The sequence below is a fragment of the Drosophila tropicalis genome, unplaced genomic scaffold (assembly GCF_018151085.1).
Source record: "Drosophila tropicalis isolate 14030-0801.00 unplaced genomic scaffold, ASM1815108v1 contig_806, whole genome shotgun sequence".
Classification (NCBI taxonomy): domain Eukaryota; kingdom Metazoa; phylum Arthropoda; class Insecta; order Diptera; family Drosophilidae; genus Drosophila; species Drosophila tropicalis.
This window is the reverse complement of record NW_027173296.1, coordinates 467,836-493,328: the sequence shown is the minus strand read 5'-3', so window position 1 is coordinate 493,328 and position 25,493 is coordinate 467,836. Positions and strand designations below refer to the sequence as shown.

Sequence of the window (25,493 nt, the reverse complement as noted above, 5' to 3'; positions counted from 1 at the left end):
ACCCGATTATAGATATCGATGGCTCATCAGTCATAAGTAGATCTGATATGGTCAGCAGTAAACAATAAAGACCTAGTTAATCAATAAAAACGTACTTTGCTGACCTAACACTATGTCGAACTATGCACTGGTGAGCTCGCTATTTTGTACTATAAAAGAAATGCATTATTCTTAGTAAGATCAGATACCAATTGTAGCTACATCGGGTGTGCATCGCTGTGTCTTTGGCCCCCATCTCTACCTTTGTAATCTCACTCCGAGGTCCACCCAATTTATGTGTTGGTTGCGACAACTTTTAGTCACTGGTTTATGTGCTAGTGCCTAGATATATATATAAATAAATAAACATTTAATAACTTCAAGAAACACTAACGTCTTTCAATGAACATTTTATTGACCCCGACGTTGGCGGCTCCAAGTTAAAAGAATAACAGACTTGGTGAAACCGTCATCAAGCGAGAACATTTGGTCAACTCTCTCAACAAAAAGGAAACTGGTCAACTAGGCGACTACTTTCTTTGCACGCTTTGGACACGACAATCCTAAGCGAGGGCACAAATTGATGAACATCTCACATCAATATGGGGTCCCGACTAAAAACATCACAATTGATTAACTTGGCAATCATTGCGTAGCCAGTTTGGCGACTAAAAAAATTATTGGAAAACTAGGACTTGGTTTTCCGCAACGGGGTAGCAGTGCATACCCATTGAATAAAAGTTGATCAACTAGGCGATCACCTTATAAAAAACATTTAACAACGATTTGTGTCAACGAGGCGACCAAATCATAAAAAGTTATTTTTATATAAAATAAAGTTTGATCAACTCAACTCTGTTGCATTCCCTGGCGTCAGCAATATCTGACCTAGTTAACTCGGTCAGTAACCCAGGTAGTACGCACGAGTATAGATTTTGACATTGATCAGTAATTTTTTAAACAAAGAAAAGAAATTCGAAAATTGGTTTCACTGTCGTGGCAGTTATCAGTGTAAAAGAATAGGTATATTGGAAATAAAAATAAAACTATTGTTAAAACACTAATCAAAAGGCAACTTCGATTTATTTCTTATTCTTATTTGTGCTAGACTTGACCAATTTTAGGAACGAGTCGGAGCATTCCCTGTCTTTGACAAAATAAATAAACTCCCATCGGGTCAAGTTCTAGTACAAGAAAGCAAGTACATAAGAACATAAAAGAACATGGAGGAGTTTTATAAGCAGCAGACAGGAAGAGAAGAGCCTATTCAGGCCTTTATTCGGAGTAGCAAAAAGGATTCTATCGCTAAGAAAACGAAGCCATCTTATTTCGAGGAGAAACTTGAGATCCTGGAATACATGTGGAAGAACTTCGAGAAAAGTCATCAGGAGCTAATGGACAAATTAAAAAATGTGCCAACAGAACGGATTATTTTAGCAGATTGAAGGCGGTTGTAACTAATACAATGGAAGATTGGAAGGCAAAGACACAACTAGAGAGGCAAGCTCGCCAACAAGAGGAAGAGCGAGTCATGATCAAACCACTGATTCGCAAGCAAACTGCGCTGCTGGATTCATTGTCTAGGACATTAAGACAAATAGTGCCTGACGAAAAAATGAATTACAAATCGGTAGTCGACAAACTATGGACGCAAATTGAAGAAATCCGTTATGAGATTCGTCAGCTAGCTGAAAATCCAGCCGAAGCCGGATATAATATAACTACGTTTGCTGAAATTGTGTAGGCGTTAATATGGAATCATCAGATGCTGTCAACAATGTTTCATATGACAAGAAAATTGGATAGATTCAACCACGCACTATATGAGCAATCTCTTTCCAACACAAGGGATCTGCAGGAAGTAAAGGATTTCCTATCATTCGTGGAACAGCGCTTCCTAACATTAGAGGCGATTGGGAAACCAAGAAACGAAAATCGCAGCATTGAAAAACTCAACCCAAGGAAGACATGCGCAACAGCATCTGGCAAAGCACAAACTCTTCCAATGTGGAAAGTTTAAAAATAAATTCGCAGAGACACAAATTTGTGTGTCAATTGCTTCAAGCCGGACCATATGGTAAAAAATTGCTCCTGGAGAGGACGCTTTAAGTGCGATAAAAAACATAACACAATGTTGCATTTAGAAACAGGCAACCAAAGTGCTACATCTGCATCTGCAGCTTCTGCATACGAAATTGGCAGAAAATACACCCTGTTGGCAACGGCCAAGGTATTGGTAAAAGGGATCAATGAAAGGAAAGGAGAATTTCGAGCACTCCTGGATAGCGGCTCACAAGTAAATCTCGTCTCAGAGAGACTGGTAAAAAAATTATCGTTAAAAATTAGCGAAACTCATGTGCACATAACTGGAGTGGGTGGTCAACCACAGATAAGCAAGGCGCGAGTAAGCTTGGTTGTAAGGTCAAGATACAACAAGATCGCAATGCTGGGGCATTTGTATTGCCACACATAATAGGTGACCAACCCACAGAACAAATAACGCAGAAAGTCACATTACCAGACAACATTCAATTAGCGGACCCAACATTTGATAAACCAGGAAAAATTGATATGCTGTTGGGAACTGATGATCACTATGCTATACTGCTACCAGAAAGGAGACGGGGCAATCAAAACCGTCCAACATTACAAAACTCAGAGTTTGGATGGATTATTGCTGGCAGAATTAATATGTCAACGTCAGCCTCAATCACATCTATGGTAGGCATGACGAATCCAGAGGAATCACTAGAACGATTCTGGCAGCTAGACACACTAGAGCCAATAAAAATGTACAGGAGTCCGGAGGAAGAGTATTGTGAAAAATTCTTCCTTGATAACCTACACACGGCGGCGGACAATCGACTAATTGTAAAGCTTCCATTTGCTGAAGAGGCGTCATCTCTTGGAGAATCTCGGGAAGTAGCCATAAGAAGATTCATGTCGTTAGAGAGGCGAATGAACCCTGACATAAAAAAGGAGTATGTCAAATTTATGTCAGAATATGAACAGTTTGGACATATGAAGCAGGTAATGGTAGAACAAATTCCGAAGAACCATTACTTTATACCGCATCACTGTGTACTAAAGCCAGAAAGTACCACCACCAAGCTAAGAGTGGTATTTGATGCATCATGCAAAACGTCATCAGGAAAATCACTGAACGACATTTTATATCCTGGACCAGTTGTACAGAGTCAACTCTTCTCAATTCTTCTGCGGTTCAGGACACACAAATATGTGTTCACGGCAGATATTGAAAAAATGTATCGTCAAGTTTGGATAAACCCTGCCGATCAATTCAATCAGATGATTGTGTGGAGAGAGGATCCAAGTCAAGAAATAAAGTTTTATCGTTTAAAAACGGTAACTTATGGAACCACGTCAGCTCCATATTTAGCGACGAAGTGTCTGGAATATTTGGCACTGAAAAACATTCAAAAATTGTCGTCTGGACCATCAGCATTAAAAAATGACTTTTATGTTGATAATTGTCTCACAGGAGCAGACAGTTTACCAGAAGCCCTGCAAATAAGACAAGAGCTTCTAGAAATCCTGAGGCCTAAGTGTTTCAACTTACGAAAATGGTGTTCGAATAGCAGTCAAATTCTTAAGGAAATCCCAAAAGAAGATACGATTGCTGACATCAATCTCGGTGACACACTGAAACAAACAAGTGTGAAAACATTGGGAATCATATGGGCACCCAAAGATCAATTATATGGAAAGGCTCAAAGTAATACAAAAGGAATAACCAGACGAGTGCTGCTATCTGAAGTCGGTCAAATCTTCGATCCTCTAGGACTGTTCGCACCGGTAGTGGTAAGAGCGAAAATTTTTCTTCAACATGTTGCTACCGAACGAATTGAGATGGATGATGACCTGCCGCCGTATTTGGAGAAGCAATTGGAAGCCTACAGAGAGGATGTACAGGCATTAAACCACATGAAAATTCCAAAGCATATTTTTGATGGCAAGGAACTGCATGCATTTGTTGATGCATCAGAAAAGGCTTCAACCAATAAAAATCAACCAATAAAAATGGCCAAATTTCGGTCAGATTGTTGTGCGCCAAGTCGGGATTGTCTCGTCTTGAAAAGCAGACACTACCCTGACTGGAACTACGTGCAGCTGTGCTTGGAGCTGAACTCACGGATAGAGTTCGACAGGATCTCAAATTAGGATCAGAAAGTGGAGAATCAGTTCTCTGGTCAGACTCAACAGTAGTAATACTCCTGAATTAAATCACAGGCATCACATTTCCACACGTTTGTGGCTAATCGATTGACCAAAATACATTCAGTATCACATCCAAGGCAATGGCGTCATGTGTCATCAGTGCTCAACGCAGCTGATGTTCTGTCTCGAGGCATATCAGCAGCCCAGTTTAGCACACATACATGGACCTCTATTTTTGCATGGACCACAACGTGGCTGGCTGACGACCTGATCAACCGCTGGATCGCAAAAGCACGGAAGCCACATTGCCACTAATTCTGTATCAACATTCAATCATACGAGTAGCAACTCGGCTACAACAAGCACCAGTTTCAACCGCAACATGGAATCTATGTCTCTTGCCGTATAATGACCCGGTGGTAAAATTGATATTATGGAAACTTTCTTAAGGAAGTGTGATTCGCAGGATTATACGATACGAAAGCTGAAATCAAATAAAGGCTACTTATTGAATCTGATATCTGTCATTGACTCAACGATAAAAATCATTAAGCGAGACGAAGCCACATTTGAAAATCAGATGAAACTAATGGGCCAACAAATGAACGACATAACCAAGGTCCAGGACAATGCGGTAAAAGCATTGCTATGGTATATCACGCTAACTACTCAGATGACAGTGACTGTAGGGAATTTGCAACGAATTCAAACCGAAATTTTCCGAGTATTTACAGATGCCCATAGCCCGTTACTACTATCACCAGGCCAGCCTTGGGAACATCTGAACCAACTTAAGAGACATCTTAAGTTTGGTTTGGATTTGCCAGTTCCAGATAACGACGTCTTGCAATTATATGGCTTAATGAAGGCACAAGGCACAGTCGCAAATCATGTGATATTTAAAGTCACGTTTCCATTGGATGCAACGCATTCAGTGCAACTGTATAACCTAATACCCATTCCAGCAATTGGAACTCATGGGATTATAATCATGTTTATTAAAATTCCCATTATTGCTGCCAACAAAGAACAGAATCAATACATTGTACTCTCAAGAGTAGATTTGGAGCAATGCCATCAGCTCAACAACGAGCAATATATTTGTTTTGATAAACAAACGACGTTTACGGCTAATAGCAATTGTGAGTTACAGCTATTTAAAAACACAAAATCATCAACTTGTCAGATACAACACACAAACAGGTCATTCGCGGATTTTTGCCACCAGCAGACCAATTAAACTCGCAGTGACCTGTGACGATAATATACAAGGTGTCACTATCAAGAAGACTGGATTGTTAACTCTAGACCCGACGTGTACAGCAAGGAGTTCTGCCATCCGAATAACAGGTCACCGTATAGCTACGACAGACACAATAAAAATGTCATACGTCCGATTTGCCAACTTCAGCATTGGCCCAACAAAAGCAGCGCCAACAACAACACAATTCACGACGAACTAAGCAACATTCAAGGAAACTGGAAACTAAGCAAAACGAAAAGTTACCAGAAGACCTCAGTCAGCCGGCACACCATGTTATCGTCTCCTACGTAGCGCTAACAATACCATTGGTTCTTGTAATGTTATCCGAAATAAGGAGATGCTCCCAACCCCCAAGGCACAATGGTTCAGCGCAGACAACCGTGAGGATTGTCAATCCTATACCGACTCCAGCTGCAGCAAACCCAGCCCCCCAGCAACTTTGCGATCAACGTTGGATAACGTTGAACAGGTGTTCAAGGGCCGGGAGTATGTTGGTGTTTAGATTATATAAAATAATATAACATTAAGACCGTTATAATATGTAACACCTGGAAATGTATGTCAAAATAAGTATGTACCCCGATTATAGATATCGATGGCTCATCAGTCATAAGTAGATCTCATGTGGTCAGCAGTTAACAATAAAGACCTAGTTAATTAAGCTGCTATGGTTAGCTATTATCAATAAAGACGTATTTTGCTGACCTAACACAATGTCGAACTATGCACTGGTGAGCTCTCTAATTTTGCTATAAAAGAAATGCATTATTCATAGTAAGATCACATACCAATTGTAGTCATGTCAGGTGTGCATCGCTGTGTCTTTGGCCCCCATCTCTACCTTTGTAATCATACTCCGAAGTCTACTCAATTTATGTGTTGGTTGCGACAACCTTGAGTCACTCAGGCGACTAATCTCTCAACAACAAGGAAACAGGTCAACTAGGCGACTACTTTCTTTGCACGCTTTGGTCACAGAACAATTCTAAGCGAGGGCACATCAAACTGGGGTCCCGACTAAAAACATCACAATTGATTAACTTGGCAATCATTGCGTAGCCAGTTTGGCGACTAAAAACAAATTATTGGAAAACTAGGACTTGGTTTTCCGCAACGGGGTAGCAGTGTATACCCATTGAATAAAAATTTATCAACTAGACGATCATTTTGTCAAAAACATTTAACAACGATTTGTGTCAACAAGGCTACCAAATCATAAAAAATTATTTTTATATAAAATAAAGTTTGTTCAACTCTGTTGCACTCCCTTAAAAACTTTGGCGTCAGCAATCTCTGACCTAGTGCACTCGGTTGGTAACCCAGGTAGTACGCACAAGTTTGGCATCAGTCAGCAGTTTTAAAAAAAAAATATAACAAAAAAAGAAAACTCAAGAAATTGGTTTCACTGTCGTAAAAGAATAAGTATATTGGAAATAAAAATCAACTATTGTTAAACACTAAACAAAAAGGCGACTTTTATTTTTTCTTATTCTTATTTGTGCTTGACTTGACCAATTTTAGGAACGAGTCGGAGCATTCCCTGTCTTTGACAAAATAAATAAACTCCCATCAGGTCCAGTTCTAGTACAAGACATCAAGTACATAAGAACATAAAAGAACATGGAGGAGTTTTATAAGCAGCAGACAGGAAGAGAAGAGGCTATTCAGGCCTTTATTCGGAGTAGCAAAAAGGATTCTATCGCTAAAAAAACGAAGCCATCTTATTTCGAGGAGAAACTTGAGATCCTGGAATACATGTGGAAGAACTTCGAGAAAAGTCATCAGGAGCTAATGGACAAATTAAAAAATGTGCCAACAGAACGGATTATTTTAGCAAAATGAAGGCAAGCTCACCAACAAGAGGAAGAGCGAGTCATGATCAAACCACTGATTCGCAAGCAAACTGCGCTGCTGGATTCATTGTCTAGGACATTAAGACAAATAGTGCCTGAAGAAAAAATGAATTACAAATCGGTAGTCGACAAACTATGGACGCAAATTGAAGAAATCCGTTATGAGATTCGTCGGCTAGCTGAAAATCCAGCCGAAGCCGGATATAATATAACTACGTTTGCTGAAATTGTGTAGGTGTTAATATGGAATCATCAGATGCTATCAACAATGTTTCATATGACAAGAAAATTGGATAGATTCAACCACGCACTATATGAGCAATCTCTTTACAACACAAGGGATCTGCAGGAAGTAAAGGATTTTCTATCATTCGTGGAACAGCGCTTCCTAACTTTAGAGGCGATTGGGAAACCAAGAAATAAAAATCGCAGCATTGAAAAACTCAACCCAAGGAAGACCTGCGCAACAGCATTGTATTGTACACACGGCGGCGGAAAATCGACTAATTGTAAAGCTTCCATTTGCTGAAGAGGCTTCATCCCTTGGAGAATCTCGGGAAGTAGCCATAAGAAGTTTCATGTGGTTAGAGAGGCGAATGAGCCCTGACATAAAAAAGGAGTATGTCAAATTTATGTCAGAATATGAACAGTTTGGACATATGAAGCAGGTAATGGTAGAACAAATTCCGAAGAACCATTACTTTATACCGCATCACTGTGTACTAAAGCCAGAAAGTACCATTACCAAGCGAAGAGTAGTATTTGATGCATCATGTAAAACGTCATCAGGAAAATCACTGAACGACATTTTATATCCTGGACCAGTTGTATAGAGTCAACTCTTCTCAGTTCTTCTGCGGTTCAGGACACACAAATATCAAATGTATCGTCAAGTTTGGATAAACCCTGCCGATCAATTCAATCAGATGATTATGTGGAAAGAGGATCCAAGTCAAGAACTTAAGTTTTGTCGTTTAAAAACGATAACTTATGGAACCACGTCAGCCCCATATTTAGCGACGAAGTGTCTGGAATATTTGGCACTGAAGAACATGGAATAATTGTCGTCTGGAGCATCAGCATTAAAAAATGACTTTTATGTTGATGATTGTCTCACAGGAGCAGACAGTTTACCAGAAGCCCTGCAAATAAGACAAGAGCTTCTACAAATGTTGAGACCTAAGGGTTTCAACTTACGAAAATGGTGTTCAAATAGCAGTCAACTTCTAAAGTAAATTCCAAAGGAAGATACGATTGCTGACATCAATCTCGGTGACACACTGGAACAAACAAGTGTCAGAACATTGGGAATCATATGGGCACCCAAAGAAGATCAATTATGTGGAAAGGCTCAAGGACATACAAAAGGATTAACCAGACGAGTGGTGCTATCCGAAGTCGGTCAAATCTTCGATCCTCTAGGACTGTTCGCACCGGTAGTGGTAAGAGCAAAAATGTTTCTTCAACATGTTGCTACCGAACGAATTGAGATGGATGGTGACCTACCGCCGTATTTGGAGAAGCAATGGGAAGCTTACCGAGACGATGTACAGGCACTAAACCACATGAAAATTCCAAGGCATATTTTTGATGGCAAGGTCCCCACTACAAAGGAATTGCATACATTTGTTGATGCATCAGAAAGGGCGTATGGTGCGCCAGTTTATGTCCGATCAACCTATAAAAATGGCCAAATTTCGGTCAGATTGTTGTGCGCCAAGTCGAGAGTGGCTCCCCTGGAAAAACAGACACTGCTCCGGCTGGAACTATGTGCAGCTGTACTTGGAGCTGAACTCACGGATAGAGTTCGACAGGATCTCCAATTCGGATCAGAAAGTGTGGAATCATTCCTCTGGTCAGACTCAACAGTAGTTTTCTCGTGGATTAATCACATTTACATACGTTTGTGGCTAATCGGTTGACAAAAATACACGCAGTATCACATCCAAGGCAATGGCGGCATGTGTCATCAGCGCTCAACGCAGCTGATGTTCTGTCTCGAGGCATATCAGCAGTTCAGCTTAGCACACATACATTATGGTTGTATGGACCACTATTTCTGCATGGACTACAGCGTGGCTGGCCAGCACCATTTAAGCCTACAGAGCACACGATGGATACCGCTGAGAAGAAAACCAAGGTATTCAGCATGGTGACTGCCACGACAAACAACAAGAGTGAATGGATATATACGGTAAATCACAGAAATTCGTTTTACCGGCTACAGCGAATAGTGGCGTATGTGCTACGGTTTTGTCACAAGCAGAACAGGAAACCAACGGCTCAGTTAGAGTTGGAAGAGTTGGACCAAGCACGGAGAGTGATCATTAAGCAAATTCAAAAAACACGATCAACCGCTAGATCGCAAAAGCACGGTGGCAACATTGCCACTAATACTGGATGAAGATTCAATCATACGAGTAGCAACTAGGCTACAACAAGCACCTGTATCAACGGAAACAAGGAATCCATATCTCTTGCCGTATAATGATCCTGTGGTAAAAATGATGCTACGGAAACTTCATGAAGAGAATCTTCATTGTGGACATGAGGCACTACGCGGAATTGCTCGGCAACAGTACCACATCATTAAGGTGAAACCGATGGTCCGGAATGTGATCCAGGGCTGCGTAGTATGTACCAAGTACCGGCCTCAGTTCTTTAAATAAGTCATGGGCGACTTACCTGAGCATCGGGTATCTCAGAATAGACCCTTTCTCAATGCTGGAGTAGACTATTGTGGACCATTCTGGATCCACCATAAGGTTCGAGGAAAACGTCCCGACAAAGCCTACATTGCAGTATTTGTATGCTTTGCAACCAAGGCAGTACACTTGGAGTTGGTCGGAGACCTGTCCACCTCCTCATTTGTGGGCGCGCTTCAGCGCTTTATTGGGCGCAGAGGAAGATGCCAGACATTATACTGCGATAATGTAACAAACTTTGCTGGAGCAAACAACCAACTTAAGGAACTGACCGATACAATACACTCAGAAACGGCAGCAGGTAGTATCAAGGAATTTTGCAATCAAAAAGGAGTGCAATTTAAGTTCATACCACCACGGTCTCCACATTTCGGAGGATTATGGGAAGCTGCGGTAAAGCATTTACTGTTGAAAATCGTATCGACAGCAAACTTAACGTTCGAACAACTGTCTACCATCATTGTCAATGTTGAAGCAGTGCTGAACTCTCGTCCGTTAACGCCAAACTCAGACGATCCCAACGACTTGACAGCTCTAACCCCAGGCCATCTATTGATCGGAGAACCATTAGTAGCCCAACCAGATGCAGAGCCAATAACACAGCGATCGATTCCAGAGCAATGGGAATTAGTGCAACGGCTTAAGCATACATTCTGGACACAATGGTCTCAAGAGTACCTACAAGAATTGCAGGGTACATCCAAGTGGAAAAAACCATATAACAATGTCAAAGAAGGCATGATGGTAATTCTACAGGAGGATAATGTGCCAATTTTGCAGTGGCCAATTGGACGAATTGTTAAATTATATCCAGGCCTGGATGGATACGTCCGCGTGGTAGACGTTAAAACAGCCAGAGGCACCTACAAGCGGGCTATCCATAAATTGGCCCCCTTGCTTAGAGAGACGGCGACAAAACGTAAAATCGAGGCAGATGTCTCAGAATCGAATTCCCAAGAAGACCCTGGTATCGAGGACACCGCAGAATCAGAGACAAAAAGACGCTTGTCGATCGGTCTGCCACCGTTGGCAATGACGATCTGCCTAATGCTGTTGTTATTGCCTATAGCATTTGCTCACAGAACTAATATAACTCGATTCAACCCCAAACCAGGCATATACTATGAAAGTATTGGCACAGGAAGGATGTCAACGTCTGACTGGACTATTGTGGCATTCTACGATCTCGAACCATATTGGGCCGACCTGAAGACATTTTCAGACGGAGTAGTAAAGGTTGGAGAAATATGCGTGTTAATAAAGGTTCCAGAGGCATGCACCGCAATGCAGAGGCACTTCGAGCATGTCAACTCAGAGTTACGGACAGGAAATGATCTCCTTCACAACGCCAACGACGATCGCCCTTAGATATAATTGGGAACATTGCGAACGGCTTATTTGGTGTGCTGGACTCAAAGTATGCAACAGAGATGTCAGGCACCATATGAAAGGTTAAATCAAATGAAGATTACTTATTGAACTTGCTGCAAAATCAGACATCTGTAATTGATTCAACGATAAATATCATTAAGCGAGATGAAGCCACAATTGAAAATCAGATGAAACTAATGGAACAACAAATGAACGACATAACCAAGGTCCAGGACAATGCGGTAAAAGCATTGCTATGGTATATCACGCTAACTACTCAGATGACAGTTATTGCAGGGAATTTGCAACGAATTCAAACCGAAATTTCCCGAGTATTTACAGATGCCCATCATAGCAAAATAAGCCCGTTACTACTATCACCAGGCCAGCTTCGGGAACATCTGAACCAACTGAAGAGACATTTTCCGTTTGGTTTGGATTTGCCAGTTCCAGATAACGACGTCTTAATGGCTTAATGAAGGCACAAGGCACAATCGCAAACAATCATGTGATATTCAAAGTCAAGTTTTCATTGGTGGCAACGCATTCAGTGCAACTGTATAACCTGGTACCCATTCCAGCAACTGGAAGATGTGAATTCATGATTATTAAATCATAATTACTAAAATTCCCATTATTGCTGTCAACAAAGAACAGAATCAATACATTGGGCTCTCAATAGTAGATTTGGAGCAATGCCATCAGCTTAACAACGAGCAATATATTTGTTTTGATAAACAAACGACGCACGTGTCTCAGTGATGCAATAAGTGGGTCCGAAGAGGCTGCTAGCATGTTAAAAAGGTCTTCATTTTGTCTAACACGAGAAGTTTTTAATGTATTAGTGTATCTGAACCTTTTGTAGTCCTTGTTTTTACATTCCTGTGCTTCTTCGGATAGCTCTCCAAGTGGTAAACACTGATATTCTATTAAATCCTTTCCGTGAGCCAAAATCCTATGTACCGTTGGGGTAAGTTTTTTTTGCGGATACAACTCACTCAAAAGATGAGCAGTCTTTGAATTATATTCGGCAAATTTGTCACCATTTACCGTTTCCTTGCAATTTATAATATTTAAGATAACAGCCAACCTTTTAATAATCTCTTGACTAACACCTGTTATAAAAGATGTCACTTCATCATTTTCAAAAAATCTCCTTGAAGTATTTCCATCATTCGTATTTCCGTATCCGTACTTTGGGCAGTCAACTTTCAATCCCAGCTTGCGAGAGAATTCAGCTTGTATAATCTCCTTCCTGCTCTGAATATCCTCACGAGATGTTTTATCCGTTTTTGTTTCTCCTGGCCGAGGAAGTGTGTAAGCTAGCTTCAGAATAAAATCCATACACTTTATTCTGCAATGCAACGGAGAAATTCCATATTCGTAGCAGTTCTCCTCACTTGTTGAATCGTCTAAGTTCTGAAATTCTTTTTTGAGTTTTTTGGCATATTAAAATAAACTGTCGCAAACGAGAGGAATAAGTAGCTCTTTATGTTATATTTTTTTAATTATCTAGGTAGAACGAAAAATCGGTATTACCCTTTTTGTATTAATTAGGTAAACAACTTAATATTTACATCCAATTAGCTAAACGGAAATAAATACGACCAACCCACAAATAGGACAAACTTTTCATCAACTTAAATAACATTTACCTGTCTTGTCATTTTTTCCAAAGCAGGTAATTAACAATTTATCATTGTAGAAAGGCATATATGTAAACAGGTAGTATTTGCAAAACAGCATTACGCAATGCTATCATTTAAATACAAAGAAGCCAATACGCATGCGCTCTTCTTCTTCCTTATACCTGCAGCGCATTTTTTAGGCGAGGTTGCCTTAGTTTTATGGCTTACGCATCGCTGTCGCAGGTCTCCGCATATTTAGACTATATACATCTGATAGGTAAATATTTCACCTACCTAGTGTATATAGTCCGGTAGTGATACTAGTTGAGTCTTGCTAGTTTTATTCCATCAAAGTTCAAAAATGCCAATATTTAGTACATTTCTTAAACGCTTCTAATTCAATAACTATTTAAGTAATTATTAAAATTTATGAAACATGCTATTAATAAAGAACATACTTTTCAGATAAAACCAAAAAATCCAAGATCGATTGTTGAAATCGCCCAATATTCAGTTTTAAAGTTGCGATTTTTTTTAAAAATTAGCATTTTTTCCTTTTCACTAAAAATGTCTCAACTTTGGGCGCCTATAGCACCCATGAATCTCAACCGATTTCAAAAATTTTTCGGATTCATAATCTTTGAAGTATTTCCTATCGATTGCATATATCATTTTAGCCAAACGCGATTACGAAAAAACGTATTTTTGCAACGCTATCCGAGCAGAGGCCCAACTGTGCGACGTTTACGTCTAATAGCAACTGTGAGTTCCATCTATTTAAAAACACAAAATCATCAACTTGTCAGATACAACACACAAACAGGTCATTCGTGTGGTACGACATGTATCACAAATATCAGTGGATTTTTGCCACCACTAGACCAATTGAACTCGCAGTGACCTGTGACGATAATATACAAGGTGTCACTATTAAGAAGACTGGATTGTTAACTCTAGACCCGACGTGTACAGCTAGGAGTTCTGCTATACGAATAACAGGTCACCGTATAACTACGACAGACACAATGAAATTGTCATATGTCCGATTTGGCAACTTCAGCATTGGCCCAACAAAAGTAGCGCCAACAACAACACAATTCACGAAGATGCAGCTAAGCTACGACGAACTAAGCAACATTCAAGGAAAACTGGAAACTAAGCAAAACTGGAAATTGCCAGAAGACCCCAGCAAGCCGGCTCACCATGTTATAGTCTCCTACGTAGTGCTAACAATACCATTGGTTCTTGTGATGGTATATGGAATAAAAAGATGCTCACAACCCCCAAGACACAATGGTCCAGAGCAGACAACCGTGAGGATCCTCAATCCCATACCGACTCCTGCTGCAGTAAGCCCAGCCCCCAGTAATTTTGCGGTCATCGTTGGATACCGTTGAACAGGTGTTCAACGGCCGGGAGTATGTTGGTGTTTTGATTATATAAAATAAGCTTACATTAAGACAATTATAATATAGAACAAATAGAAATGTATGTCAATTAAGTATGTAACCCGATTATAGATATCGATGGCTCATCAGTCATAAGTAGATCTGATATGGTCAGCAGTAAACAATAAAGACCTAGTTAATCAATAAAAACGTACTTTGATGACCTAACACTATATCGAACTATGCACTGGTGAGCCCTCTATTTTTGCTATAAAAGAAATGCATTATATTTAGTAAGATCACATACCAATAGTAGTCATGTCGGATGTGCATCGCTGTGTCTTTGTCCCCCATCTCTACCTTTGTAATATCACTCCGAGGTCCACCCAATTTATGTGTTGGTTGCGACGATACATTTGATATTTGTGTGTCCTGAACCGCAGAAGAACTGAGAAGAGTTGACTCTGTACAACTGGTCCAGGATATAAAATGTCGTTCAGTGATTTTCCTGATGACGTTTTACATGATGCATCAAATACTACTCTTCGCTTGGTAATGGTACTTTCTGGCTTTAGTACACAGTGATGCGATTTAAAGTAATGGTTCTTCGGAATTTGTTCTACCATTACCTGCTTCATATGTCCAAACTGTTCATATTCTGACATAAATTTTACATACTCCTTTGGTAGTATCTGGCCTTAGTACACAGTGATGCGGTATAAAGTAATGGTTCTTCGGAATTTGTTCTACCATTACCTGCTTCATATGTCCAAACTGTTCATATTCTGACATAAATTTTACATACTCCTTTTTTATGTCAGAGCTCATTCGCCTCTCTAACGACATGAATCTTCTTATGGCTACTTCCCGAGATTCTCCAAGAGATGAAGCCTCTTCAGCAAATGGAAGCTTTACAATTAGTCGATTGTCCGCCGCCGTGTGTACAATACAATGCTGTTGCGCAGGTCTTCCTTGGGTTGAGTTTTTCAATGCTGCGATTTTTATTTCTTGGTTTCCCAATCGCCTCTAATGTTAGGAAGCGCTGTTCCACGAATGATAGGAAATCCTTTACTTCCTGCAGATCCCTTGTGTTGGAAAGAGTTTGCTCATATAGTGCGTGGTTGAATCTATCCAATTTTCTTGTCATATGAAACATTGTTGACAGCATCTGATGATTCCATATTAACGCATACACAATTTCAGCAAACGTAGTTATATTATATCCGGCTGAAAATCCAGCCGACGAATCTCATAACGGATTTCTTCAATTTGCGTCCATAGTTTGTCGACTACCGATTTGTAATTCATTTTTTCTTCAGGCACTATTTGTCTTAATGTCCTAGACAATGAATTCAGCAGAGCAGTTTGCTTGCGAATAAGTGGTTTGATCATGACTCGCTCTTCCTCTTGTTGGCGAGCTTGCCTCTCTAGTTGTATCTTTGCCTTTCAATCTTCCATTGTATTAGTTACAACCGCCTTCATTTTGCTAAAATAATCCGTTCTGTTGGCACGTTATTTAATTTGTCCATTAGCTTCTGATGACTTTTCTCGAAGTTCTTCCACATGTATTCCAGGATCTCAAGTTTCTCCTTGAAATAAGATGGCTTCGTTTTTGCTACTCCGAATAAAGGCCTGAATAGCCTCTTCTCTTCCTGTCTGCTGCTTATAAAACTCCTCCATGTTCTTTTATGTTCTTATGTACTTGCTTTCTTGTACTAGAACTTGACCTGATGGGAGTTTATTTATTTTGTCAAAGACAGGGAATGCTCCGACTCGATCCTAAAATTGGTCAAGTCTAGCACAAATAAGAATAAGAAATAAATAAAAGTCGCCTTTTTGTTTAGTGTTTAACAATAGTTGATTTTTATTTCCAATATACTTATTCTTTAACGACAGTGAAACCAATTTTTTGAGCTTTTTTTTTGTCATATTTTTTTAAAAACTGCTGACTGATGCCAAACTTGTGCGTACTACGTGGGTTACCGACCGAGTGCACTAGGTCAGAGATTGCTGACGCCAAAGTTTTTAAGGGAGTGCAACAGAGTTGAACAAACTTTATTTTATATAAAAATAATTTTTATGATTTGGTAGCCTTGTTGACACAAATCGTTGTTAAATGTTTTTGACAAAATGATCGCCTAGTTGATAAATTTTTATTCAATGGGTATGCACTGCTACCCCGTTGCGGAAAACCAAGTCCTAGTTTTCCAATAATTTGTTTTTAGTCGCCAAACTGGCTACGCAATCATGCCAAGTTAATCAATTGTGATGTTTTTAGTCGGGACCCCAGTTTGATGTGCCCTCGCTTAGAATTGTTCTGTGACCAAAGCGTGCAAAGAAAGTAGTCGCCTAGTTAACCTGTTTCCTTGTTGTTGAGAGATTAGTCGCCTGAGTGACTCAAGGTTGTCGCAACCAACACATAAATTGAGTAGACTTCGGAGTATGATTGCAAAGGTAGAGATGGGGGCCAAAGACACAGCGATGCACACCTGACATGACTACAATTGGTATGTGATCTTACTAAGAATAATGCCTTTCTTTTATAGCACAATTAGAGAGCTCACCAGTGCCTAGTTCGACATTGTGATAGGTCAGCAAAATACGTCTTTATTGATAATAGCGAACCATAGCAGCTTAATTAACTAGGCCTTTATTGTTAACTGCTGACCACATGAGATCTACTTATGACTGATGAACCATCGATATCTATAATCGGGGTACATACTTATTTTGACATACATTTCCAGTTGTTAATGTTATATTATTTTATATAATCTAAACACCAACATACTCTCGGCCCTTGAACACCTGTTCAACGTTATCCAACGTTGACCGCAAAGTTGCTGGGGGCTGGGTTTGCTGCAGCTGGAGTCGGTATAGGATTGACAATCCTCACGGTTGTCTGCGCTGAACCATTGTGCCTTGGGGGTTGGGAGCATCTCCTTATTTCGGATAACATTACAAGAACCAATGGTATTGTTAGCGCTACGTAGAAGACGATAACATGGTGTGCCGGCTGACTGAGGTCTTCTGGTAACTTTTCGTTTTGCTTAGTTTCCAGTTTCCTTGAATGTTGCTTAGTTCGTCGTGAATTGTGTTGTTGTTGGCGCTGCTTTTGTTGGGCCAATGCTGAAATTGGCAAATCGGACGTATGACATTTTTATTGTGTCTGTCGTAGCTATACGGTGACCTGTTATTCGGATGGCAGAACTCCTTGCTGTACACGTCGGGTCTAGAGTTAACAATCCAGTCTTCTTGATAGTGACACCTTGTATATTATCGTCACAGGTCACTGCGAGTTTAATTGGTCTGCTGGTGGCAAAAATCCGCGAATGACCTGTTTGTGTGTTGTATCTGACAAGTTGATGATTTTGTGTTTTTAAATAGCTGTAACTCACAATTGCTATTAGCCGTAAACGTGGCATTGCTCCAAATCTACTCTTGAGAGTACAATGTATTGATTCTGTTTTTTGTTGACAGCAATAATGGGAATTTTAATAATCATGATTTAATAATCATGAATTGACATCTTTCAATTGCTGGAATGGGTATCAGGTTATACAGTTGCACTGAATGCGTTGCCACCAATGAAAACGTGACTTTAAATATCACATGATTGTTTGCGACTGTGCCTTGTGCGTTCATTAAGCCATATAATTGCAAGACGTCGTTATCTGGAACTGGCAAATCCAAACCAAACTTAAGATGTCTCTTAAGTTGGTTCAGATGTTCCCAAGGCTGGCCTGGTGATAGTAGTAACGGGCTATGGGCATCTGTAAATACTCGGAAAATTTCGGTTTGAATTCGTTGCAAATTCCCTGCAGTCACTGTCATCTGAGTAGTTAGCGTGATATACCATAGCAATGCTTTTACCGCATTGTCCTGGACCTTGGTTATGTCGTTCATTTGTTGGCCCATTAGTTTCATCTGATTTTCAAATGTGGCTTCGTCTCGCTTAATGATTTTTATCGTTGAGTCAATGACAGATGTCAGATTCAATAAGTAGTCTTTATTTGATTTCAGCATTCGTATCGTATAATCCTGCGAAATGTGGAGACCGTGTTGGAATGAATTTAAATTGCACTTTTTTTGGTTTTTGGTTTTTTTGGTTGCGAAATTCCTTGATAGTACCGGCTGCCATAATAGTATTGTATCGGTCATCTCCTTTGGTTGATTGTTTGCTCCAACAAAGTTTATTGCATTATCGCAGTATAATGTCTGGCATCTTCCTTTGCGCCCAATGAAGCGCTGAAGCGCACCCACGAATGAGGAGGTCGACATGTCTCCGACCAACTCCAAGTGTACTGCCTTGGTTGCAAAGCGCACAAATACTGCAATGTAAGCTTTGTCGGGACGTTTTCCACGAACCTTATAATGGATCCAGAATGGTCCACAATAGTCCACTTTGGCGTTGAGAAAGGGTCTATTCTGAGAGACTCGGTGGTCAGGTAAGTCGCCCATTGTTTAAAGAGCTGAGGCCGGTACTTGGTGCATGCTACGCAGCCCTAGATTACACTTCGGATCATCGGTTTCACCTTTATGATCTGGTACTGTTGCCGAGCTATCCCGCGTAGTGCCTCATGTCCACAATGAAGATTCCCTTAATAAAGTTTCCATAATATCAATTTTACCACCGGGTCATTATACGGCAAGAGACATAGATTCCATGTTGCCGTTGAAACTGGTGCTTGTTTTAGCCAAGTTGCTACTCGTATGATTGAATGTTGATCCAGAATTAGTGGCAATGTGGCTTCCGTGCTTTTGCAATCCAGCGGTTGATCAGGTCGTCAGCCAGCCACGTTGTGGTCCATGCAAAAATAGAGGTCCATGTATGTGTGCTAAGCTGAGCTGCTGATATGCCTCGAGACAGAACATCAGCTGCGTTGAGCGCTGATGACACATGACGCTATTGCCTTGGATGTGATAATGAATGTATTTTGGTCAATCGATTAGCCACAATCGTGTGGAAATGTGATGCCTGTGATTTAATCCAAGAGTATTACTACTGTTGAGTCTGACCAGAGAACTGATTCAACACTTTCTGATCCTAATTGGAGATCCTGTCGAACTCTATCCGTGAGTTCAGCTCCAAGCACAGCTGCACGTAGTTCCAGCCGGGGTAGTGTCTGCTTTTCAAGAAGAGCCACTCCCGACTTGGCGCACAACAATCTGACCGAAATTTGGCCATTTTTATTGGTTGATCGGACATAAACTGCCGCTCCATAAGCCTTTTCTGATGCATCAACAAATGCATGCAGTTCCTTGCCATCAAAAATATGCTTTGGAATTTCCATGTGGTTTAATGCCTGTACATCCTCTCTGTAGGCTTCCAATTGCTTCTCCAAATATGGCGGCAGGTCATCATCCATCTCAATTCGTTCGGTAGCAACATGTTGAAGAAAAATTTTCGCTCTTACCACTACCGGTGCGAACAGCCCTAGAGGATCGAAGATTTGACCGACTTCAGATAGCAGCACTCGTCTGGTTATTCCTTTTGGATTACTTTGAGCCTTTCCATATAATTGATCTTTGGGTGCCCATATGATTCCCAATGTTTTCACACTTGTTTGTTTCAGTGTGTCACCAAGATTGATGTCAGCAATCGTATCTTCTTTTGGGATTTCCTTAAGATTTTGACTGCTATTCGAACACCATTTTCGTAAGTTGAAACACTTAGGCCTCAGGATTTCTAGAAGCTCTTGTCTTATTTGCATGGCTTCTGGTAAACTACTTGCTGATGTGGTACCATAAGTCACAGTTTTTGAACGATAAAACTTAAGTTCTTGACTTGTATCCTCTCTCCACACAATCATCTGATTGAATTGATCGGCAGGGTTTATCCAAACTTGACGATACATTTGATATTTATGTGTCCTGAACCGCAGAAGAACTGAGAAGAGTTGACTCTGTACAACTGGTCCAGGATATAAAATGTCGTTCAGTGATTTTCCTGATGACGTTTTGCATGATGCATCAAATACCACTCTTAGCTTGGTAATGGTACTTTCTGGCTTTAGTACACAGTGATGCGGTATAAAGTAATGGTTCTTCGGAATTTGTTCTACCATTACCTGCTTCATATGTCCAAACTATTCATATTCTGACATAAATTTTACATACTCCTTTTTTATGTCAGGGCTCATTCGCCTCTCTAACGACATGAATCTTCTTATGGCTACTTCCCGAGATTCTCCAAGGGATGAAGCCTCTTCAGCAAATGGAAGCTTTACAATTAGTCGATTGTCCGCCGCCGTGTGTACAATGCTGTTGCGCAGGTCTTCCTTGGGTTGAGTTTTTCAATGCTGCGATTTTTATTTCTTGGTTTCCCAATCGCCTCTAATGTTAGGAAGCGCTGTTCCACGAATGACAGGAAATCCTTTACTTCCTGCAGATCCCTTGTGTTGGAAAGGGATTGCTCATATAGTGCGTGGTTGAATCTATCCAATTTATTTATTTATTTATTTATTTATTTATTTACGTCAACTAACACAGCAGTCGACGAAAAAGCTTAACCTAAAGACAGATAGTAATTAAATGAAGAAGGTAGCTTAGCTTTATATACAACTAAACATCCCCAGCCCGGTGGAGGTGTTTTATTTGCACAAGGTGCCAGCTATGCCCCGATTCACAGCCAATGTGGCCAGGGATGAGTTGCAGCCAATCCAAGTCCAGAATATTTTTATTGGTTTCGCTGTAGATGATTAAAAAGTATAGCGCGAAGAGAAGTGACAGAAAGATGAGGAGAGATAAGGTGAGAAAGGTTGTTAAAAGATTGGCAAAGAACACTAAGAGGTTCGTGAAGAGAGTAGTTAGTCAGACATCTACTAAGGTGAATAGGAAAAAAGTTTCTGGTCCGACGTGAGGGAACACAAAAATACAGCGTATCTAGTAAATTCGTAGAAATGACTTCGCCGTTGACTAGTTTATGGAGAAAGAGAATGCCAAAAACAAGCCTACGGTTATAAAGTGAAGGAAGATTAATAAGAAGAAGTCTGTCAGAATAAGAAGGTAGGCGAAGACCCGGGTCCCAATTTAGACCGCGTAGCGCAATCTTAATGAATTGCTTCTGTACCGATTCAATACTACGCTGGTGAATATCATACTGCGGGTTCCACACTGGCGAGCAATATTCTAGAGTAGGGCGAACTAACGAAGTGTATAAAACCTTTGTTACATAGGGATCATCAAATTCTTTGGCCCAACGTTTAATGAAGCCGAGAAGGCTGCTAGCTCTGTTGACAATTGAAGAAATATGAACATTAAATGAAAGTTTAGGGTCAAACATAACGCCTAAGTCTTTGAATGATGGAACACAATCTAACAGAACAGACTTAATAGAGTAATGAGCTAGGAGCGGAGACAAACGACTGAAAGTCATAAAAGAACACTTAGAGGCATTAAGGTGTAATTTATTAACGTGGCACCAATCACAGAACGCATCGAGATCTGATTGCAAGTACTGTTGGAAAGAAGGATCATTATAGGAATAACAAATCTTGACGTCATCCGCAAACATGAGCACGCGTGAATGAGCCAAGGCCAAAGGCAAATCATTTATAAACAATGTAAATAATAGTGGGCCCAGATGACTGCCTTGGGGTACACCTGACGTAACTCGAACAGTTTTAGATATCGAGGAACGAAAAGACACCTTTTGGGTTCTGCCAATAAGATACGACTTTAACCCACCCAATAATTTTGGTGAAAAACCCATGATGTTAAGTTTCGCGAGAAGCAAAGAATGATCAACCGTATCAAAAGCCTTACTGAAGTCAGTATAAATAACATCAGTTTGACACTTTTTACGGAAGCCATGGTGTACTAGGGTAGTCAATTCTAAAAGGTTGGTAAGCGACGAACGACCTTTCATGAAACCATGCTGGCAAGGAGAAATAGTGGATCTGGATAGATGTTGAAGGGAAGACGTAATAATTTTCTCAAACAGTTTAGGTATTGCCGAAAGTTTGGCAATGCCACGGTAGTTGGAAACATCCGATTTGCAACCCTTTTTAAAAAGCGGAATAATAAATTTTCTTGTCATATGAAACATTGTTGACAGCATCTGATGATTCCATTTTAACGCCTACACAATTTCAGCAAACGTAGTTATATTATATCCGGCTTCGGATGGATTTTCAGCTAACCGACGAATCTCATAACGGATTTCTTCAATTTGCGTCCATAGTTTGTCGACTACCGATTTGTAATTCATTTTTTCTTCAGGCACTATTTGTCTTAATGTCCTAGACAATGAATCCAGCAGCGCAGTTTGCTTGCGAATCAGTGGTTTGATCATGACTCGCTCTTACTCTCGTTGGCGAGCTTGCCTTTCTAGTTGTATCTTTGCCTTTCAATCTTCCATTGTATTAGTTACAACCGCCTTCATTTTGCTAAAATAATCCGTTCTGTTGGCAAGTTATTTAATTTGTCCATTAGCTCCTGATGACTTTTCTCGAAGTTCTTCCACATGTATTCCAGGATCTCAAGTTTCTCCTTGAAATAAGATGGCTTCGTTTTCATAGCGATAGAATCCTTTTTGCTACTCCGAATAAAGGCCTGAATAGCCTCTTCTCTTCCTGTCTGCTGCTTATAAAACTCCTCCATCTTCTTTTATGTTCTTATGTACTTGCTTTCTTGTTCTAGAACTTGACCCGATGGGAGTTTATTTATTTTGTCAAAGACAGGGAATGCTCCGACTCGTTCCCAAAATTGGTCAAGTCAAGCACAAATAAGAATAAGAAAAAATAAAAGTCGCCTTTTTGTTTAGTGTTTAACAATAGTTGATTTTTATTTCCAATATACTTATTCTTTTACGACAGTGAAACCAATTTTTTGAGTTTTCTTTTTTTGGTATATTTTTTTAAAAACTGCTGACTGATGCCAAACTTGTGCGTACTACCTGGGTTACCGACCGAGTGCACTAGGTCAGAGATTGCTGACGCCAAAGTTTTTAAGGGAGTGCAACAGAGTTGAACAAACTTTATTTAATATAAAAATAATTTTTTATGATTTGGTAGCCTTGTTGACACAAATCGTTGTTAAATGATTTTGACAAAATGATCGCCTAGTTGATAAATTTTTATTCAATGGGTATGCACTGCTACCCCGTTGCGGAAAACCAAGTCCTAGTTTTCCAATAAATTGTTTTTAGTCGCCAAACTGGCTACGCAATGATTGCCAAGTTACCCAATCTTCATTCTTTGAATTCAAAATATGAACTGATTTTATTAACAAAAGTATGGAGTTTATATAAGGAATCTTAGGCTCTAGGAGATAACAATTGTTCTTAAAATATCTTATTCTAATGAGACTCAAATCCCACGTTATCGGGGGTTGAAACTTATTATTATCTTGGGCACGGCTTCGGCCACATGACCTCCTGCCGTTGTGATATTTTGGGTTAGCTTAGAATTACAAGTGTTTTTCTACAATGTGTGTGGCTGATTGTAATTCTAGTTATATGCTGGATTACTTGTTTGTGACAAAAGTACAGTTGTATTATAATTTCTTTAGTGCATCTGATTTGGTGAAGCCGGTTCAGATGAACACGTTGTTTATTCTTAAACATTCTGCAAAGGGCCGCCAACTGTGACGTTTTGGATTTTATTTTTTTTTAGTTGTCTTAAACAAATTATTATTATTTATATTATTATTAGTCCGATAACTGTTGTTAAAGAAGCATACCGAGCTACATGAGAGAAGTTAACCCTAGGTATCAATGTTATCCTTCTTATAGCTGACTTCCTATTATTTTGTATGATTTACCAAATTGGTTTACTAATATCGCCCGATGCCCAACAATTTTTGTTTCGGGATATCTACCCACTCCTGATGTGTATTACTGTGCTGAGTTCTAGTCTTTTTATATGGTGGAGACTTTAAAGACCAACTACTTTTACCTCTCGGCTTAAACCAATGTGTTTTTTGCTGGTGTTTGAATTTTGAGTGGTTATTCGGATTAAATGTTGTCCCTTTTTGTAATAGAGCCTCGAACAATTTGTTACCTGAATTTATTTTGTTACTATTTTTTAGATGATTATTATTTAATTTAACGTTTGCCATCTGAGTATTCTCATTTTGTACTGGCTCTGGGATATATCCTTTATCTTCTCCAGATTTTACTTTACCTCCGAACTGAGGTCCTGCCGGGTGCCATAAGGTGAGGTCCTGCCGGGGCCCGAGTTTGTTTGGACTTGTGTTGTATTTATTTTCATATTTACCTTTTTGCTTCTCCCAACGCTTTTTAAAACCTGTAACATCTATTGTTGGTGCCACTACAGATTTATTTATTTTTGATTTGGTGCATCCCGAGACGATCCAACCAAATTTAGTATTTTGACCTAGTAGGCCATTTATCTTTCTAACTCCCCCTTTTAAGATTTGGGCATATACATACGTCTACCCCTATTATCATATCAACCCTACCGGATTTTTTAAAGGTGGGGTCAGCAAGTACGTAGAATTGCCATTTTGACATATCCACATTTGCTCTTTTTAATGAAAGAGCTTTTATTAACTTTGGCAAAACAATTGCCTCAACCTTAAGAAGTTTATCCCGTGGATTTTGCGTCTTCACATCTATTTTTACTTTATATTTTGATTTTTTGGCTTTTACTAGGGACACGCCATTTATTTTTGTATATTGTTTAATTTTACGTAACTTTAATATTTGAGCGGCTTCTTCAGATAATATAGTACTCTGACAACCACTATCAACCAAAGCTCTTAATGTTTCAAAGTCTCCATTTATTTTCTTAATTTGTATTAGGGCTGTGGCCAATAATTTTTGTTGTGCCGTTACATAGGTATTAACGCTCTCCTGATTTTCTTCAAAACGGAGTAACGCATGGTGTCCTCTGCTGCAAAATGAACAGACCATTTCATTATTGCATCTCTTGTTGCTTGAATGCTTCAAGCATCGTGTGCACAATTGTACTTTTTTTGCTATTTCCAGCCTTTCTATAGGTGTTAGCGCTTCAAACTAATAGCACTGAAGTGCGTTATGCCAGGGGCCTTTGCAGATCGGACAACTATCATTGAACCCCACAGCCGACGTTTTTTCTAATGGTTTTTTCTCTTCTTTGCTCATGGCACTTAGCGAGCAATATCTTTGCTCCAAGTATTCC

At 39.8% G+C, this 25,493-nt stretch overlaps 1 protein-coding gene across 1 annotated transcript; it reads right to left on the bottom strand.

Annotated features, from left to right (window-relative positions):
• Window positions 1-19,352: 19,352 nt before the first annotated feature.
• Window positions 19,353-19,736, bottom strand: LOC137580133 (uncharacterized). Its single transcript, XM_068294064.1, has one exon. It carries the CDS (start codon window positions 19,734-19,736, stop codon window positions 19,353-19,355), a length of 384 nt encoding a protein of 127 aa, XP_068150165.1.
• Window positions 19,737-25,493: the final 5,757 nt, after the last annotated feature.

What these genes read in the sequence shown, in the direction of transcription:
- LOC137580133 (XM_068294064.1), bottom strand. Translation starts at nt 19,736, where the DNA reads ATGGATGATGACCTGCCGCCATATTTGGAGAAGCAATTGGAAGCCTAC.